This window comes from Centrocercus urophasianus, unplaced genomic scaffold (genome assembly GCF_019232065.1).
Source record: "Centrocercus urophasianus isolate 14NV4802_14NV808 unplaced genomic scaffold, USGS_Curo_1.0 seq_14, whole genome shotgun sequence".
Lineage (NCBI taxonomy): Eukaryota > Metazoa > Chordata > Aves > Galliformes > Phasianidae > Centrocercus > Centrocercus urophasianus.
This window is the reverse complement of record NW_024884586.1, coordinates 21,494,857-21,514,666: the sequence shown is the minus strand read 5'-3', so window position 1 is coordinate 21,514,666 and position 19,810 is coordinate 21,494,857. Positions and strand designations below refer to the sequence as shown.

The 19,810-nt window shown below is 41.8% G+C and overlaps 1 protein-coding gene across 4 annotated transcripts in view; it reads right to left on the bottom strand.

Annotated features, from left to right (window-relative positions):
- Nucleotides 1-19,810, bottom strand: part of ACTN1 (actinin alpha 1) — an 80,422-nt gene that overhangs the window by 28,125 nt on the left and 32,487 nt on the right. For all 4 annotated transcript variants that reach the window (XM_042814839.1, XM_042814838.1, XM_042814836.1 and 1 more), the window contains exons 2-6: nt 16,760-16,874; nt 12,184-12,303; nt 5,202-5,288; nt 4,457-4,544; nt 3,666-3,744 (exon numbers count right to left, since the gene is read on the bottom strand). In XM_042814839.1, coding sequence (XP_042670773.1) covers nt 3,666-3,744; nt 4,457-4,544; nt 5,202-5,288; nt 12,184-12,303; nt 16,760-16,874 — 489 coding nt within the window. The remainder of the gene's footprint in view (nt 1-3,665; nt 3,745-4,456; nt 4,545-5,201; nt 5,289-12,183; nt 12,304-16,759; nt 16,875-19,810) is intronic.

The window sequence follows — 19,810 nt, the reverse complement described above, 5'->3', positions numbered from 1 at the left end:
GACAGCAATGTTTCACCTACCAAAGGAAACCACAGGCAGAGGCCATCCAAACAAACACAACCACTGATTCACACTTAGTCCACTGGGACAAGCCAATATTACGTGAGAAAATGTTGCACACTGTGATGAGACCAGCAGCTGTCACACATGGTAAAAGCCATCATTTCTCAGCACCACAGAGAACTTGATCTCTACATAGTATCCTTTCAGTAGTGACTTCATCAGATATACCTAAATCCACCTTTTCAAACCTTAGTGGTGTAGCAGATTTTACATATCCTCCAGCCATAAGAAACCACTCCGTGCAATGGAATTATGTACGTTGGCACCAGTTCAACACCAGCATACTTGTCTTCTGCACATGCTGTGGAGAAACCACTAAGAATCCAAAGAATAACCAAACCCCTTACCTAAGGAGTTGAGGCTAACTGGAATATAACATACCTTGCTTAGTACATATAGACAAGCCCTTAACTCCATCTAGCCTTAGAGGAAGGAAACATAACTGCCTTTTTTTCACTCGAGTGAAAGGTTCTCACAGTCCATGTGCCATTTTCTGCTTCTGTAGCAATGTCATCACCACATGTTTAATTTCAACCCATGCCAACCATGAGTCCACAACATTACTAACTCCCCTGAGAGGGGTGCCTAGTATTACTAACCTATACTCCTTAGCACAGCCCCATCTGTGCAAGCTGCCTGAGAAGTGGTCAGCCTCTTCTAGAGGAAAGGGAGGGGCAAGCTCACTGCAGATAGCTTTCCTATCAGTCTGCAAGAAACAACATCAGAAGCAATGTTGCCAAAGGTTAAAAAGAAACTGTAAGCTAAAAACTGGGAGAGGTTTCCTGATGGGAAAACTTACTGGTCTTGGGCACTCCTAGAGGAAGGGCTGGAAGTCTTAATGTGTGGGAAACTGAAGACTCACCAAGATGATGCCAGCTGACTTCTATTTCATATGTAAAAGAGATGTGTGATCACACAGTCTCTCGAGAAATTAAGCTAAAGATAATACTACTGAAAGCAAGCTACCTAAGGCCAAGACTTGCTCACAGATAAGCAGAGACCTAAGCCTGAGCACAGTCCTGTTACCTCTGGGAATAACTTCCCCCGCATGGACTGTGGAGCTGCTCATCACAGAAGTGATGTTCTTTGCTGCAAAACACAGGTTTCCCTGTGGCCTGCCCAAGCCTAAAACAGGGTCTTGAGCCCAGGGAATTCCTCTGTACACCACTACTTTCAATTCCACACCACTGTACACCAGCTATTCATTATTTCAAATTCCAACTTTCAGTCGACTCCCTGCAAAGAGGGAAAGATAAGTGAAGACTATAGCAGTCTAGGCATTGTACAGCAGCACTCCAGCACTATAGCTGCAGGCACCATTTAGTGACCCAAAGGAAGCAGAGCAAAAAAAATAAAAACAAAACAGAATCACTCATCCCTATTCCTTTCACAGCTCAAGCACTGACTAAGATGGGGTTCTCCAGAGGTGCCTCAGTTCCCATATGCACACAGAAATAGAGACAAGGAGACACGAAGAGGAGCAGTAACTTGCAGGCTGTCTCTTGATTCACCAACAACCAGGAAATATATAGTTTTCCATATAAGAATTATGTTGTTTTAACTGTGGCAGACTACAACCTTACTCTGAACAAAATGCCCACCTGGCATGTTCACTGCTTTTGCTGACTAAAGACAACCACAGCTCCTCCTCTTTGAGCACAACCCTAACTCATACGAGGAGTCATCTCTCCTCCTCCAGCTAGTCCCAAGTCCCCTCAGCACACAAGGTTGCCATGGCAATTATTGCAGTGTGATAAAAAAAAATATCTTCTATTAACTAGCATTCAGGAAAGGAGATGGAGGAAAATCAAGAGAGTGTTAGCACTTCTTATATCTGCCAGAGCTGAAGACATTGGGAAAAAAATCCTGCTAGTATAATTCATGTCTTCAGAAACACCTGTAAGAAATTCATCCAGCAGCAATACATAGTCCACATTTCTAGATGGACTGCAGTACATGGTAGAGTTTGAGCCACCAGCCAACTGCAATCAGAGCTAAAGGCTAGGCTCTGAGCTAAGTTCTTCCCAGCTGTTTGCAGAAGACCTTAGTTCTGTAGAGTTATCAAACATGCATTTAATCTCATGCCTTTAAAGCAATCTAGGCAGAACAAAAATAAAAATGACACAGTAAATCAAAAGACTATAGGAGGGCAGAAGGAGCTTGAAGAAGGATGTGATAAAGGCAAGAGGAGCACAAACAGTGCCAGTTCCTTTTATCTGACTCCAAGGAGGACAAATCTCTTCCCATCAATATTGATTTTAATTAGAACAGTTACATTGCCTTTCACCTTAAAAGGCCCACAGATAAAATGACAAAAAACCTTTCATTTTCTTTCCCTATTCTAGTTTTGCTCGGACTTGGCTTAGAACTTTGATGGTAATGGTGGCATTTACCCAGTTGGGTTTGTCAAACGTTGCTTAGCTGCTCTTATTTTCCAAAGATCAGTCACTGAAAATGTAGTTAGTTCTAGTAATTCTCTTTTTTATTGATGCCGTTTATGTAAACACATAGAGCCTTTCCACTCCATTTATTCATCACATACTGACTCCAGACACTAAAATTAATCAGATAATATAATTGACTGCTCTGCAAGATAGTAAAGATCTAAAAGGTTATTGAAAAGCAGATCAGGCATTGTATAATTCATTGCCTCAAGGATGCAGCTAAATTTGATTAAACCATTTACATATTGTCCATTTGCACAGTGATTCAAGAGCCCAGATCTATTAGTGATGGGATTCTATGCTTATTTCCCTATCTAGTTTTGAGCATGACTGCACTTTGTAACAGCCAGCCCACGAGATCCGATGGCCATGCATATCAGCATCAGTAATGCTCTTGCTGAGATTTCACTACACTTGTGTGCACAGACACAGTAAAAACAGGACCTAAGCAAACAGTGGGAATGCAAGAAAGATTTGAATCCAGTTTGCTCTGCTCTCACTAGGTCAGAACACTGCTGGCAACACAAAGCACTGAACATTTATTCTCATCATTCACTGAACAGTCTTGTTTCCAAGACACACAGGAGACAAACTCTGGAGCAATTAGATGCTGTGTTTCCAGTGACAATTTGTAAAATAAAACTGAGTGTTAAGACAAATACTTTTCTGGTGCTTGGCATCTGCATGCCAAGAGATATCCTGCACTGCAGATGGCTCAGTGCTAAGCTGGAAGCGTGGGACAAGCATCCAGTGAGGACACCTCACTGAACTTTTGCACTTGATCACCACATAACCAGTTTCAAACCAGTTCTTAGAAAAATTAAGTCTGATCTGACTTGCAAGGCTATGACGTTAGTGCAGAATTAGATTCCCATTTGAGTGACTGAATTCAGCTGTTTTTGCTAATCAGCTGCGACTGGAGCACGTGCAGTTCATTTGAGGCAGTCTGAAAGCAAGGAAAGTCAAGCAGGCAGCTCATTAAGTTCACGCTTCACTGAGAAGTCTGAATGTTCTGATTCATCCCTCCTTCCTCCCTCCTAGTCCTGCAACAGCCAGCTTATGCTGAAGTTCTACAATTATCTGCTTATCAAGCTAATTGTTCTCCCTCTTCGTTTTCAAAGGCCAAGCATTTGGTACGACAAACAAATTGAGCTGTACCTTTCGTAGCTTCCCGTAATCAATGAGCTCCGGACGATGTCTGTGAATTAAAGCGCAGAAACCAAGGCCATCTTTCCAACTGTGAGAGAGACAGAAGAGAGCAAAATGAGAAGGCTCAGCCAGGGAGAGACACGGTGATGGGCAGGAGCATGAAGGAAGACACCAGGATGATTAATCATGGCTTAGTTTCTAGCTAGCAGTGTCTAAGTGCTGGAAAGGATTTCTTTCAAACCTACAGTAATCTGCTGCAATTAGGACTTGCCCTTTGCATTGTCACCTCCTTTATGCCAGCTCTCTGCTCTGAATGTCTACTATACTGGGGAGCAAGCATGAACAGGTACAGAGCTTGAAAAAAGGCCATAGGAAAAGGCAGACTGAGGAGGAAGGGAATGACTACTGATGGCTATAACCAGCACTATACAAGCCAATGCTTTGCCTCCCAGCCTAGTCTGGACTTCCGAGAAGAACTGAAATCAGAATTTCTCATTTCAATACTTCAAGATTCTAAGGCATAAGCAGTCTTGCTTAGCCTGTTACATATAAAATGCTTTCAGAGGACTTCATGCTCTAGAGTTTACAAAAGCAGCACTTGTAACTGGAATGAGGAATTGGGATGTTGGTACTTGGATCCTCCTATAACCTCTGCTTTTGATTTCCTACGTGTCTCTCTGGACTTCTTTGTTATTAGATCTCTCGAAGAAATGCAGTTGCATCAGGAACATTGTTGAATGTAGCAAAAAGACATCTGAAAATAACACAGATGGTAGAGCTGAGTTCTTGCCTGTTCTCACCTGATATGGAAGTTTTGGATGTTTACATTTTTGTAGGGGGCTGTCTTCCTCTGACACCATAGCAAAAGTCCTTCTTTAGCAGATGTCTCTAAAGAAAGAAAAAATGCACACCAATCAATCCATTTTCTCAGAAAGCAGAAGCATATGCTGGATACAACCAACTTCTCTTTAGGAGAGACAGCATTGAATCACACTTTATTTAACTTCATTTGTCAGAAAATTCCTTGATGAAGAGTCTACTGGAATAGTGTTGATATTTTATATTATATATATTATATATATTATATATATTATATATATTATATATATTATATATATTATATATAATATTAATTTTAAAATATATAAAATATATATTATATTATATTTATATTTATAGTGTTATTTTCTTAATGAGGTTCTGTAATAAAAAAATGGTGTTTTGAGATTAGATTTGTAAAACTTGTAAAAGAAAGGTCAATTTTCAAGTGCAAGTCCTTGCATCAGCCTGCAAGAAAAACAGTAGATTCCATCATTAAAGTTGACATTCCTGCTTAGCCATCTTTTTGAGCTTCTCTAAATTATCTTTCAAGAAGAGAAGCTGAAAAACTCTTCTCAGCATATCTGAGCCTGGTCAGAAATGCAGCTCCCTGGGATCTCCCAGTGACATATGTACAAGCATATTCTGAGCCTTTTAAGTGGCAAAACCACGTGGCAATCCCAGGTTTTTGTTGCTTAACTGTCATTGGGAAGAACTGAGATTTACCTTCAACTGAGATATCCTGGATGGCAAAACGAAGGATGATGGTCCAGATCATTCCAAGAGTCATTTTAACATTGCCATCCACAATTTCTAGGGGGGGGAGAAAAAAAAAAAAAAGGGGAGAGAATTAAGAAATAGAAGGCATCAAGTTGCAAATGCAAATCCCAGTAAAATGGAAGCACTGGGAAACCTTCCCCTTTGCAGAAGTGAAAACTAGAATTCCAGCTACATTTATTCTTCTCTGCCTCCCCAGATATTCCAATGGTGCAGCACAGTCTTGTGCAGTAGTACTCACTAATCACGTTGGCTCACCTGCATTTATTACTGAAAACAGCCACTAACACAGAAATAAGGATCAGCCTATAGCAGTATATTTCACCTTGAGCTGGTTTTGTAGTGTGAACAAAATAAAACCAAGAAATACCGAATTTTTATTTCAAACAAACCTAAATGGTCCAGATGCTGTGTAGGACCTCTTTCAGACAAGTAATTGCCAAAAGACACAAAAGAGCATTTCTCAAAGTAAATGCATCATGCTTGAAGAGGAAGCAAAGACTTATGCTGATCAGAGCATATTATAAAATAAGATGTCAAGCAAATTGTGTTTTATTGTTCTCTGGACTCTGCAATAAAACTCATTCAGGGTCAACAAGCTTGGAGGCTTTAGAAAGCAACTGCTTGCACATGTGAGGTATAAAGGGATAAAGGAAAAAGGTTCTAGAGAAGGTGCTGGGTGGATGCTGACCCAGAAAGGGATTTCTACTGCATGCAGATGAGCACCAAACAGCCCAAACTGCAAGCAGCTGCAGCTGGGTCTCAAGATTTGATCCTCAAAAAAATCTGCGCATATGATATTTATTCAGGTTATAAAATTTACAGTCTTCTGGCTTTTTCAAATGGTGAAAATAACTTATCTATCTTCTCCTAGCCATTCTCTGGTAGTTTCCTGAACAGCAGGTGATGTTTCAGAAGCAACTAGCTGGTTACAAAGGTGTATTCAGTAAGAAAAGGGTGAGAAGTAACCTACTGTTTGAGCTAGAATAAAGCAAGTCCTAACAACATAGCCAGAGACTGTTTTTGTAGTACTGTACACACCTCTGTGCACTGCTTCCATTAAGCAGAAACACATCATGTGCCAGGGCAAGCAGAAATGTGTGGTATAGGCTGCCCCCCATCTGGATTCTGTCATAAAAATAACAATATTTGAAATTTTCTAGTTAAGTTGCCTTGTGATTTTCTGATGCCTGTGGTGCAATTTCCAGTGTAAACTAGAAGGATAATTTCTGCTGTGCTTTGATATACATCTGCATTAGGGATTTATAAGTTTCAAAGATATAAAACTAGACATGCTAGCTTGCATTACTCTGGCACACCTCTGTGTCCATTTGTTCTTGCACTTACAGCTTGGTGTGGCATCGGTTTGATCAGTATGAACTGGCCAACAGACTTTTCACTGCAGTCTGAAAGAACCACGGTTATTTCTGGCATGAAAAATTATGTTTACTTGTTGATAAATTTTCTAAAAAATGACTTTTTTACAGGTATTTTGGGATCACAGAGTTGTATTCAGGACAGATGTAAGAACATATCAGCGATGGCGAGTATATTCAGTCCTGCACTTTTTTGCATTCTCAACCCCTCCTATGAAGCACCACAATCAACATTACAAAAAATCCTTACCATTGCTAAAAATACCTGAGTTAGCACAGCTAAAATATAAAAGAAAGCATCCATGTTTTCACTTTGTTTTGTTCAAATGTGGAGATGTAAAAACAAATAAACAAACAAATAAAAAATAACACTTGTGAAAACCACAGCCGTTGGCAGGAGGACCCTAGAGTCTATCTGAGATCTGAAAATAAATCTTTTTCTTTTAATGGACTAGATTAAAATCTGATGGCAACACTTCAATGCTGAAAATGGTTTATGAATACTAATACATCAATCAGTGAGCTGGAACAGGTAATTGATATTACTGTTCCATGTATTTTAATTGGAAGTAAAGGTCAAGACACTACATAAAACCAGATGGTGTTAAGTTGCCAGTGTGGCATCAGAACTCAGTGCTATGCTCTAGTCACGTTCTCAAATTCCCATTTTTATGAAGTTAGTTGGTGGAGTTAAGGTGGAAAGTACCCTTTCTCTTCAGTCCTCTTTGCAAAATTCATGTTGAAAGAAAGATGTCTGCTTCCTGCTCCCATGTCAGTTTCTTCCTTCTGTACCAAATCAAAGCTGCTCTGGAAGAAGCCCGAAGTATTTCCACCATTTCATCTCTACAGATCACTTTTTTTTTCTTGACAAATAGAAAACTCACCATCTACCAAACAGATACTGATGCAAGTAAGATTAGTGAGAGATCCATCCTGGGTTGCACATTATCCTAAGTCCTTGTCTTCCTTTTTATCTTTTTTTTTTTTTTTTTTTTCTTCTTTTAAATAGAGTTGACATAATTGTTATTCTTTGTTAGAAGCAGGCAAGCATTTCTCATTTCCAGAGCTAGAAAACTTCTCCCAGCAACTGGTTACAAAAAACAACCAGCTTGTTCAGAAAGAGCCATGTGCTCTTTGGCCCTGACTCATTCAGTTTCCCATCCTTGTATTCCTCGTTGACAACCTGTTTTTCCTGAGGATTCATTCAGTACCCTTTGGCTGGTGCCAGTCTCTTTCTAATACAATGAATAGAAGAAGCAAAAGTGAAAAACAGGTTTGCACGGAGCCACCTGCTTCCTGGTGATGACGAAAAAATTTCACAGAAATTGTTAAAATGTTGAACTTGACACTACAAAGTTGGAACAGTATAATGCTTATTTAATTGAAGATATTCTCTTTGTTCCCTCTGATGTAAGCAACACTCAGTTAACATGAGAATAGTTCAAGTATGCCATTAAAAAGCTAATAGACAGAATCTTCTGCTTGACTGCTTTCTAAGCACTCTTCCTATGCAAGACCTTTGCAAACATTCTGAGTTTCCTCCACCAACAGCAGCAGCAAATACACGTTATTAAAGTGATCTACATTCAACTTGGGGGTGGATTGGTGCTGGCTAAAGCTGACAAGGCATCTGCATCCACTAGAAGGAATTTCTTGCATCAGTGAATACGCTTCCACCCAGCTCCTCCTATTGCTCCAGAGATCACAAACAAAATATGCAAAAATTATAGCACTCTCATCCATTTGTTTGACAGCCAATTAGGGGCTTGACAAATATTCACTCCTTAGGAAAAGACTGGCTTGCTACATAGATGTGACTTACAAAATGCCACTTCAAATCCAAGAATTCATTTTGAAAAATACAAAAAGGACCAGGCTTACTTTTCTATGGCTGTCCTGAACAGTTAGAAAAATGCCACAGAAACTGATAACCCCAACTGTAGCTAAAACTGAATTGTCCATAAGAGCACAGCACCTGGCTACCCCATAGAACAAAGGAGTTGCAGAGGATCAACTACAGGCAGGACAGTGTTAGGATTTCAGAATTAAAGATACGTTGCTAGGGATGGTCCAGCCAGATTTCTGACAGCTTGCCAGCATTAATGATGGAAGTGTACCTTTCAGCTCCCTAATTGCAAGTGGGCAGAGGATGGGGGCAAATACAAAGCTATGTTTCACTCACTGATATGGAGAGACCTTATTTTTCCTTCCTTTCCACTGCCCAGTTGTTCAGGAAGTGTTTTGTTCAGCTGAGATTTCTGCAATTGTTAAATTCTTTATGCTTTATTTCTCTTTTCACATGCAGGTGAGAAGAGGGATCAGCAGTTATCTCTATGTTGAACTGAGCTATGTCTGTATAAGAAATCAGTAACTTTATATGCAGATTAGAAGTGTACATAAAACAGTCACAAGGTCAAATACTTAACCTATTCAATCTGGTAAATCCTTGGAACATTTGATCCCAGTATGGAATTGATTACAGTGAAAGATAGCTCTTGAGATATCAGATGAAAAAGAGATCTAAAATCAGATGAAGAAATATTTGAGAGCTGCACCATTGAGGCTAGACCATTCCCTGATCCTCCTTTACACAGATCTGTTGTATACCACAACTGCTGTAAAAAGCAGCTCTTAAGCCTCAACGCTTATTCTGTTTGCTTAGTTCACTTTCCACACATGCTGCATGTAAGAAACCCTCTTCTACTCTGGTTCTCATTCACTAGGACTAAGCTGCAAAGCTTGGCTTGTAAGCAGCATAGAGGGATCTTCATTTAACAAAATGCAAGAGAAATACCATGGAAACATTATCTCTGGCTTTAACTCTGGTTAACCATGGTTTTGCAAGGCTTAAGTTGACAAGAGAGTCTCCCAATGGAATTCTTTCTTTCTAGAGCTTATGTTTTAACTACAGAAAGAGGAAAAAGAAAAGGAGAGAGGAAAAAGAGAAAAAAGAAAAGGAGAGAGGAAAAAGAGAACATAGATGGCCAATGCCATTTATCTAGTGTACACAGAAAAGTCTGGCTGGGCTGCAGATCTTTCACACAAAACTGCTATCTGACAGATGGACACCAGAGACGGAGCACCCTCAAGGTGAAGAAGTGTGCTGGCCTAGCCAGAACCCTCATGCTGCCACAAGACAGCTAGTTTTCCCTTAGGGGAGAAAACCTCCTAGACCAGTCCTGCCTGCCCGAGGCATTTACAGCTCATTTTCTTGGCACAGTGTTATGGCCGCCTCATTGACTTTTACTTTCTACTTTGCTACTGTGCAATGTCTTCTCAAGGCCTGAATATTATACTTTAGCATTCACGCTCAAGGAAGGCTTGTAATTCCTTCAGTGAATGGAGCTACTGCCATTCTGTTCAAAGCAAAAATCCATTTTCACAGCTGATGTGTAATTTACCAGGTACACAGCACTTGGATGGAGTGAGCAGAAGCCCTGCTGCAGGCTTATGCCTCCTGCTGACAGCCAGAGTGGGCTTAGCTCAGGAGCAAAGGCAGGTACTGGGCTGGGCCCCTCTCTGGGATCACGCTTGCACAGCTTAAGCTTGCATTAAAGTGCTCTGTATAAGCACCAAAACTTAACATCAGTCCAAATTTCAGTGTTGTCAAAAGCCAATTCATCAAGGTGATCTATTAAAAGCCAGACCTTTTGGGGGGTATAAGGAGCCCGTATTTGGTTCACCTCACATTTGTATGGTTGCATGGGCACTAGGACAAAGGAGAGGCAGGAAGGTTTGGCAGAGCAGATGAGATCACAGTTTAGACTAAACTAAATCATGGTGGCTATCACAGAACTGCACCTCAGAGCCTATTTCTGAACAGGATAACTGCTATGAGTCAGTACTGAGTAATAGGGCCCTGGAGATCATTGGTCACAGAGCCTTTTACTTGTAAGTGATTTGTAAGTGCTGGAAGCGTAGTCATAGCTGATTCAGGAGAAGAAAAATCCAGGGGAAGCAGAGGAAAAAGGCCAACTAGTGCCAGGGAAACCAGAACCAAAAAAGAAAGAAAAAGGCATCAGAGCAATGCAGACAGGTTTTACACATGCTCTAGGCTCCCAGAAGGATACGAATGCCTGTCCAAGATCCAGATGACAGTTGTCTTCTCTTAAGATGGGAGACCTACATCTTCATGTCCAACTTCCAGTTAAAAGGGGTGTCATACTGACACGGAATACTGAATCAAGACACTGGACACATCTTGAAAGGGCACAAAATAACCGTACTTGTGCTTCTGTGCCTACATAAACAGTACTCAGGGAAAGCAACACCCTCACTTGCTATTGTGGGAAAAGGTGAGAAAACTGAAGGGAAGTTCTGCATGCAAGTTATACCAAATTATTTCTCTCTCTTACATTCATCTCTCAAGTGCCAGACACTGTAAAAAAGCATCTCTGCAAATTATTCTGAAGCCTTCATAATATTACAACTTTAAGCTAGGGTAAATGGAGTAAGGCAAACACAAACACCTCCAGGGGCTGAGGTATTCTGCCTGATCTCATACAGAACTAGCGGACCACAGAGGACCCCAAGAGTGTGCCCGAGGCCAGATCTCAGGACAACACACCAACATTGTGCTGACCTGCTGGACTATAAACAGACAGATCTCAACCTTGTAGTCCTACAACTCTGACAGAAGATGAGTGCTCATTCCAGAACTGTACTATGGGCTCATTTCCTGGCTGTCAAGAGTTTCCTTGGAGAAACCATATATTTCCATCTGTAAGATGGAGATAACAAACCCCCTCATTTTCCATGGTCACTGTGAAGGCAAACCTAGAAATACCACAGAAGCAGAGCGTCTCCACAGCAACAGTGACAAAAGGAGTTCAAAGGCACAACTCAGACAAAAGTCTAGAGCAAAGGAAAATGAGCGTCATAAAAACACAGTCCAGGTAAGATTACTAATTGCTAATTGACTTTATAGAAGTCAGAGCAAACTATCTTACCAGCCTGCAAGCCTATCTGAGTCTTGCAATATATCTACAAACACCTGTCATCTTTGCCAGAAAAACAAAGATCTTGCACAGTTCCATGCTGCACAATCAATCCGCAAGTTTATTCTGAAGGCATCCCCAGTGCTGCCCACAATGACCTCTGCACAATAGTAAACAGGCTTCTAGCCATAGCACTCACAGTTCTAGAATGCACAAGAAGAAGCCTGGACGTGCTAACAGCTGAAGTTTCTTTATCTGAACTTTACCTGTGTTGGTGGTTGGCCTTAGCTTTGACCTATGAGATGCCCTACAGCAAAAGGGGATCTTTCCCAGCAGCTCTGCAACAAGCTAAGTATGAGCAGCTGCTCTATTTCAATTGAGAAAAAAAGCATCCTGATGAAAGCTGTTTTCCATGAATCGTGACAACCAGGAGAAAAGAAGGAGAAAAATGACCAATAAAGGCCAGGAGGGAATTAAACTTCGCAGCCTGTTGCGATCTACCAAAGACCAACATGTCCCTTTTCTACTGCCATGGTTTATTTTACAAGAACATGGTAGAGCATAGAGCAGTCTGGGCACAGCTTGGACCCACACAAATCAGCTAGCTGGTTTCTTTACCTTCTGCTCCAATTGATACTAGTTTGACTCCTTTGCTGGCAATGAAATCCAAAGCCTTGTTCACGTTGGATATTTTGTGCACTCGCATTTTGCCTCTTTCAGGCTTAGCCAAACGTTCACCTAAGAAGAAAAGAGAAAAAAAAATATTAGAAAATAACTCTGAAGCCTTTCCTCTCTTATGGATGTTTTCCCATCCTGGTGGCACCTACTGCTCAGAAGGGCACAGGGTAGACTTCCCTGCATCTTTTTTTTTTTTACACTTACTGCTAAGCACTCCAAGGAAGAATCAGATTCCAGATAGTTTCATAATTGAGGACTTGTCAACACTAAATCCTTTCCACTGTAGGTTTGTCTCAGAAGTGTCAAAGTGTTTGTAGGAATTTTTCAAAACCACACTGAGCCCAACATTGAAAAATTAACCTCTTCACCATTAACCACAGATAATGGTGCCTGGAAAGGAAGTTAACTTCTCCTCCTCATGAAGACAAGTGAGCAACTCATCTCCAGTGTTTACAACACACAACTTACAAATCAAATCTCTTTTCCTCAGAATTCCCTACTGTCAAATACCAGGATGAGCTTATACCTCGCTTTCTTTTCCTCAGCCAGGATACAGACCTTAAATCTCTCTAGTCTTTGCACCAAGTGGTCACAACTGCACCTACTAGGAAACAAAAATCAGTTCTGCAGTGAGCAGCTCTATAAGGACCATCATCTCTATTCCTTTTCACTAAATGCATTCAGTGTATTTCTAACTCTTTGTCATGCTTTTGTACACAACAGTATGCATTTTAAATGCTTATAATGAGGCAGAGAGGGAAGCAGCGTAGCTCTGGGATAACTGAGTGAGTCTCAGAGCACACACCAGATTTTTACTGGAACTATGCTGGAAAGCTTGGAAAAGCACTTTCTTGACCTTCTTTATTTAAAAGAGCTGCATGAAAAGTTGTGCTCTTCTTGATTGGCTGCCTGCAACTGCTCTCATGGCCTGCTTTTGCTCATGTTAACCTAATACTGAGGGTAAGCAAATAAAAAGCACAGACAAATGGGCTTTTCAGTGGAATCTCTACTGGAAATATAGACAGGACATCAGGAGGCACCTATATGTGACTCACATAACCAGATATCAAAAAAAGCAGCTCAGGTTTCAGATCAAGGCTCCAGAATACAATAAATACAAACAAAATGCAAGGTTTTGCATTCTGAAGAAGAAGGTATGGAATAATTAAAAAGAGATCAAATGGGCAAGTTCAGGCAAGTAATGTCTCGGATCCAATTCCAAGAGCCTCCTGCTATATCCTGAGCATGAATATTTAAATCAACGTGAGCTGACTCAAAAGCTTTATTGGAGGCTTACGGGTGAGAAAGGAAAGTATTTTTTGAGCTCATTTTTTTCATATTAAAGTGGATGGCTTGTTTCCTAACAAAGGAGAGAAGAAACTACAAGGGAGAAAAACAGATTATCACCACAGCCATGTCATCAAAAAGAAAGAAGTCTGGAAAAGAAAATCCTTTACTACTGTAGGCTGGTGTCAGACTTAAGGATAAAAGCAGACTCACTTTCAAAATGATATCATTTAAGTAAAAAGATGTATTTACAGTACTAGTTCCTTCTTAGGATTAAAAAAATCTCCTTCACTTTAATGGACCATCAAGTACACGTCATGGTGTGTTGCTTTCTTTTTCCATCTGGATAACGCCAGTCATTGTAAACTGAAGTGGAAGCATTTTTTGTGACAGCTTCACAATGTCATTTTAACAAATGTAGTTTCAGAAAAGACTTAAGCTGATTTATGCTGCCAAACGTCAACAAATGGTTCGAGTCAGCTAAAAAAATAACTGTTTTCTTTAACTGATGTGACTGCAAAACAGAAAAATGAAGGAGATTGGATTTCAGCTGGAACAGCAAGCTGATCCCATTCACCTTGTGGTTGCATAATGTGCATTGCCCACAAAGGGAGGGTACCAACTTACTCAGCCTAGGGCTGGGGAGGGCAAAATCTCTCCCTCTGACCACATGAGAGTCCAAGAGAAGCCAGCAATGTTAGCAAAACTGCAGTCTCCCTCTCTGAAACAGTGCAGTAGCATATTTGTCTTAAAATAATTTTTGGTCAACTTAGAAAGTCCCCAAACCCTATGGCTATTGCCTTCAGTCCTGAACTTTATTACAAATTTAGATTTTCAAAGCAAAGCTTCGTATGGTTCCATGCCATGCAGTATTAATGCAGTAGACCATTGAAAATGGAAGCCTGCTAGAAATATGTTCTACTTTCAGCTGTTTGCATTACTGCTCTTTTTTTTAGTACTTCTCCCAGCTCAGACAATGGAAACGGCCTTCTCACTTCCATTCTCCAGTTCTCATGTATTAGTCCCAAGGCTGTTCATTAAAGCCAAATAATGCAAGGAAGTGTTGGCATAGACGTTGCTTACAGCAAATCTTTTTAGGAAAAATTTCAGTTAGTCCTCCATTCTGTTTGGTGGAAAAAAAAAAAAGCCTTATGACTTTATTTTAAACACACACAGAAAAGGCTCAGCCTTTTCAAGTCTCGTGGTATTTTTAAAATGGCTTTGTCAGGGAAAGGAAACACAGTGAAAAATGAAAGTGTATCATACTAGGCAATTTCTTTGGGGCCCACCTGTTACTTCCTAGCACAGAGCCAACAGGACGAGATCTGCAGTGCTACTGCTCCCCCTCGCTCACCTCCAGGCCCACTGCCGAGGAGCAGGTAGCTCTTGGCTCTGCCCGGCTCCATGCTCCCATGGCTGAAGCCTCCTCTGGCTGTTGCTCTGCCCATGGCTAAGCTGGCTTAGAGAAAAAGAGTAGTGCAGCAATCCCATCCCTGCCAAATTCCTGTCAGCAGCTCCACGGTTCTCCAAAACACGGGAAAAGGAAGGTGTGTGGAGAGCCAAGAGTTGAGGGGAAAGCCAGAGCCTGAACCAGAAGGCTAAGGGCTGTCTGGAGCCTCTCCCATTTGGCAGGCCATCAGCAAAAGCCATGGCAGGAGCATGCAGGCAAGCCCTCGCCAACAGGGAAGGCATGAGGAGGGGACTCATTCCCCTCAGGCAGCTCCCCAGGTGCTGCTGCTTCCCAAGATGAAGGTCAGAGGTAGGGCCAGCTGCTGCAAAGAGGCTCCAGGAGAAGAGTAGAAAGGATGCTCTGTAGCCCGAGGCCTACAGCAGTTCCCCATGCCTTTGCCCGCTGGTCACACTTGTGAGTGGGCTCCCGTCAGGACAATAGCACTGGAGGGGTAGGAGATGAGGAGAGGATATCAAACCGTGTGAGGCATGAGATCTATTGTGTTATCAGCCAGCCTGCTGCAGTCATCCACCATCCTCCATTCATGTTCCCTTTCCCTATCTTCCTTCTCAGCAATCAGAACGAAAGCCATTAGGGCCCATCTGGCCCAGCTTCCTGGCTGCAGTCCCCCCTCTGGAAAGGAATAGATCAGCAAAAAAATAAGCACAGAAAAGTAGGACTCTGCCTGCTAGCTTCTCACAGACACCAGACACTACAGGAGCAATGCTCTGAACTTTGATCCCTTCAAACTACTGGCACGGGCAAAAGCTCAAAGGTATTATCTTATATCCATAAATTCTCAAGAGTATACACACTGATAGCATCTTTGCAGGAGATGGAGAAGGTTAGGAAAAGAGGGGCAGCAGAGGAAGGTAGTTTGAGTGCCTCTCTCACAGCAATTTTACTGCAAAACACACCAAGAAGCTCAGGGATGCAAGTCATAGAGTTGCTCTTACTGACTGAAAGCCATCAGGAGAAAGTCTGAGCACACAGCCCCAGTTTCACACTCTTATCCCCCATGATGCCTCCCACAGTACTTTAAGGTATTTATTTCATCAGTACATGAATAGGAATTATTGCTTATACAAAATAATCCTTGTTCAGGGAGATATCTGTCAAATAGTGGGACATTTGTGATAGGGAGTTAAAACAAATCTGACCTAATTTGGTCACCGTTTTTATTTCAGATAGTTTTCTGGGATTTTGTTTTGCATTCGTTTTTTGGGTTTTTTTTGTTTTTTTCCTGAAGGCCTGAGCACTGAGCTCAGATTGAAACTAGAATGGAAAAACTTCAGTCACAGCTGAAACTGAATGACACAGAAGATTTACTGGTCTGACTTTCCTCTTTCAACAACTTCCATCCTATTCTCACTGTCATGTGGCTTTGGTATGATTTGCCAGTGTAGCATTCCCACACTCTTTCCAGAGCTGCTTCATCAGCTCTGCCAAGGAGTGAGAGACGTTGCCTGAGTCTTCACAAGAGGCTGTGCATTCCTGGCGAGTGGAGGAAAGCCGAGAGGCAGAAGCAGGAATGCAATGGGCAGCCTGCACAGGCCGTGAGGCTTGGAACACATTCCAAAAGCACATTCATGGTCACTGCTGGAGACAAGATATTCGTTAGAGAGAATTTGTTCTGAATCAGAAAGCAGCTGTTCTTGTTCCAGCAAAATCTACAGCATTAGAGCCCTTGCTGTCCCTGTTCTACAAGAAAAGGGGAAGACAGAATTCAGAACAGAGATGCTAAGGACACTTGAGAGCACCATACACAACCTCTCTCACCTGAAATGACTTCCAGAAGTAACATGAGTTTAAGACCATCCCTGAAATCTTCCTCTATGTTCTCAATCTGTGTCCCAGCCTTGCGGAGGTGAGAATTACACCATGCTGTAAATGTCTAAAACACAGGAAAGAAGAAAAAAAAAAAAAAAAAAAAGAGCAGTCAGTAATCTTCCCAGAGGCCAAACAGCAATTCAGTACTGAAGAAGTGCTGCTAGGGGTACTGTGATACAGAATGGAACACCAGTTAGATTATCACCTTTTTCCATCTTACAGAGCACAAGTGTTAGTATATATATACCCAAAGGAGTTGCAGAGTGCACTTATACAAAAGAAGTCTGATAGATTCATGGCTCCAGGGTCTTCCTGATCTTCTGGAAGGGCCTCTAAACTTTGTGGTTGGTTTACATCACACTGAAACTTCTAAGGTATGCTACAGACTCACATTATTAGGGACTCCAGAGGTGTTAAGTGATGCACATTAACATAATATGAAAGAAAAAGGACAACAATATTCCAGACCTCTTTGTCTCCAGGTCGGTGCATTATAAACAATGATTTTATTTTTTTCTGTCAACTGTCTCCAGTCTATTCCAATACCAAAGGCTGCAACCTCGGAGGGGCAGAGAACTCAACTACACAAACCACATCCCAATAGCATCAGTCCTGCTGCTGGTGTTCCCATAGCCAACTGCTGAGCAGGGCCTCTCTCCTGCCTACCTGTTCAAATGCCCCCTGCAGCTGCAACAACTGCTTATGTGGAGAAGCAAATGCTTTCTGAACCACCCATATTCAATATTCATATTCAGTAGAAGCACAGGTCCTCCAAAGGTTAACAGTAAGCATTACCTATGCTACTGTCTAGCAGAGCCCCAGATCCCCACGGCTTGACTGCCTCTGGCAGAGGGATCACAGCCACTCCACAATCAGTGATATGATGTGGGACCACGGCAGTAATGTGTTTGAAGTGGAGCAGGGCCTGAAGTCCAAATTACAACACAGTCAGTGGCTTTCAGGCCAGATAACACCCTTTGGGAAATGTCTTCTGACCTCAAGTGCTCAGAATAAGAGAATCTCTCATATGAGAGAAATGAACTTTGCCACAAGTGATGACAGTACACATTTTCTGTGGATGTGCTCTGTCAGCGTTTGTTCTGAGCAATGGGCACATGGACACTGCTCAGGGACAAGACGAGCTCGTCAGTTACGAGATCCAAGCCTGGGTTTAAATTTGTAAGTGACATGAGAATAGAAGTTATCTCAAAAGTGCCAAAGCAAGTCTGAAAGAGAAAAGCTAGTGCTATCATTGGATGGTCAAATATAAAACAATCTCAGCGTGACATACCCTCAACCAGAGGAATGAAAGAGCCCAAATTGGAGATACAGGAGTTTGAAGCAAAAGAACAAGGGCGGACAAGTTTGTCTAAGTACTAATGAATGAGCTTCACAGTGTTTGAACAGGACACCAAGCAAACCTTTTCCTTTGTACAGATGGATAACCCTTCAATCACTCCTTAAATAGAAGGGTGAGGTTACTCAAAACTTAACCAGCTCCAAAATCTCCTACCGCAGAAAAGGAGGTCTTCCCTCTCTCTCTTAAAAAGTACTTCCAGAGCCAACTCAACTCACTGACCAGTGAAGAACTGCTTGCTTTCCCTGATATGCCAAGTCTCCTGCTGACCTAGTGCATGGAACAGAGTCTGGCAAGACTTTGCAAGAGGAAATTGGGCAAAAATGGAGGGTAGAGCGGACCACAGCACTCCTGCCATCTTAGGCTGTTGCACAACAGCAACAGGAAGGACCCTGCTGACACTGAAGCACGGCCCGCCAAAAATTCAGGAATGCTTCACCACTGCTTACACCATGTGCTGGAATTCAAAATAAAGACCACCCCAAATGGCAAAGAGCATCAAGGCTTTTCTTATTTTTCTAGAGGTTGGTCTTCCTGTGTTAAACTGCTTGCATTCATGCTTACACAACTGCAAATAGTGTAGAGCAGAGTGTTTCCTAGGAAGAAGCATGACTTAGCAGCTGCTGGGCTTTACATCGTTGTGTTCTGGCCTTGCTCTCTGCTGGGGCTCTGGGACAGGGCAGGAAAACAGTGCAGCTGTAAATATTTTCACGGCAACAGCTCTTTGGATGGGTAACATGTATTGTGAAAGTCTGGGATCTCCATTTTCAAGATGGTCTGGTTTCCTTCCAGATTTGGAAGATTCAAAAAAGAGTAAGTCATTAAGTACCTTTTATTGCTTTTTATTGTTATTCCCCTGAGAAACAGAAGCATGGTTTGTTTGTTATTATCAGAACAAGAGTGGCTTTACTTGTGAATAGACTCTGCATCCTGAAGTACATCCTTTTGGTACTACTTTATTCATTCTACCACCTGCACAGTCTTAGGTGAGAAGAGGCTCATTTACTTGGCTCGTGTTTGCAGCTAGGCTCCTTCACTCCCCCAGAGGGCAAATGAGAGCATAGATGTTTTCAAATGCTCTACCAAATATAGTATCAAAATATGAGAGCAAGTTATGTCAGGAAAGTCATGGATGCCCATACACCTCCGCCTCACTTGTGAAAGCAGAAAGAGGAAGATACTTACAGTTAGTCACTGGCCCTAGTCTAAGATCTACTTCACAGGCCACCAGACTGCACTTTTATTTCTTGTACGATTTCCCTGAAGACAGTTTTCTTATCTATCAGCCTAAAGCAGATCAGAAATCTCTGCTCTAAATCATGGATAAGCCCAGCAAGAGGCCCTGGGCCTCTTTTTGCACATTTTGAAGAAAGGGGTGACAGGGTTTATGTTGCCAAGAAACACATTAAAACCAAACCACAGACCTTCTAAACTTTGCACTGTTATAAAGTTTGGCCACATAACTAAGATTACTTTTACTGGTGCAAGAGTCCCCTGAAGCTTGGTGGAAAAACTGAGAGCCAGCCTTCTAACTGTACTGCTGGAGCCACCTCCACCATTCCATGTGGAACCCTTCAGGTCATATGTAAACTCCCTAACACCACAAACAGTACAATAATATATGGAAACAGCAAGAAACAGCA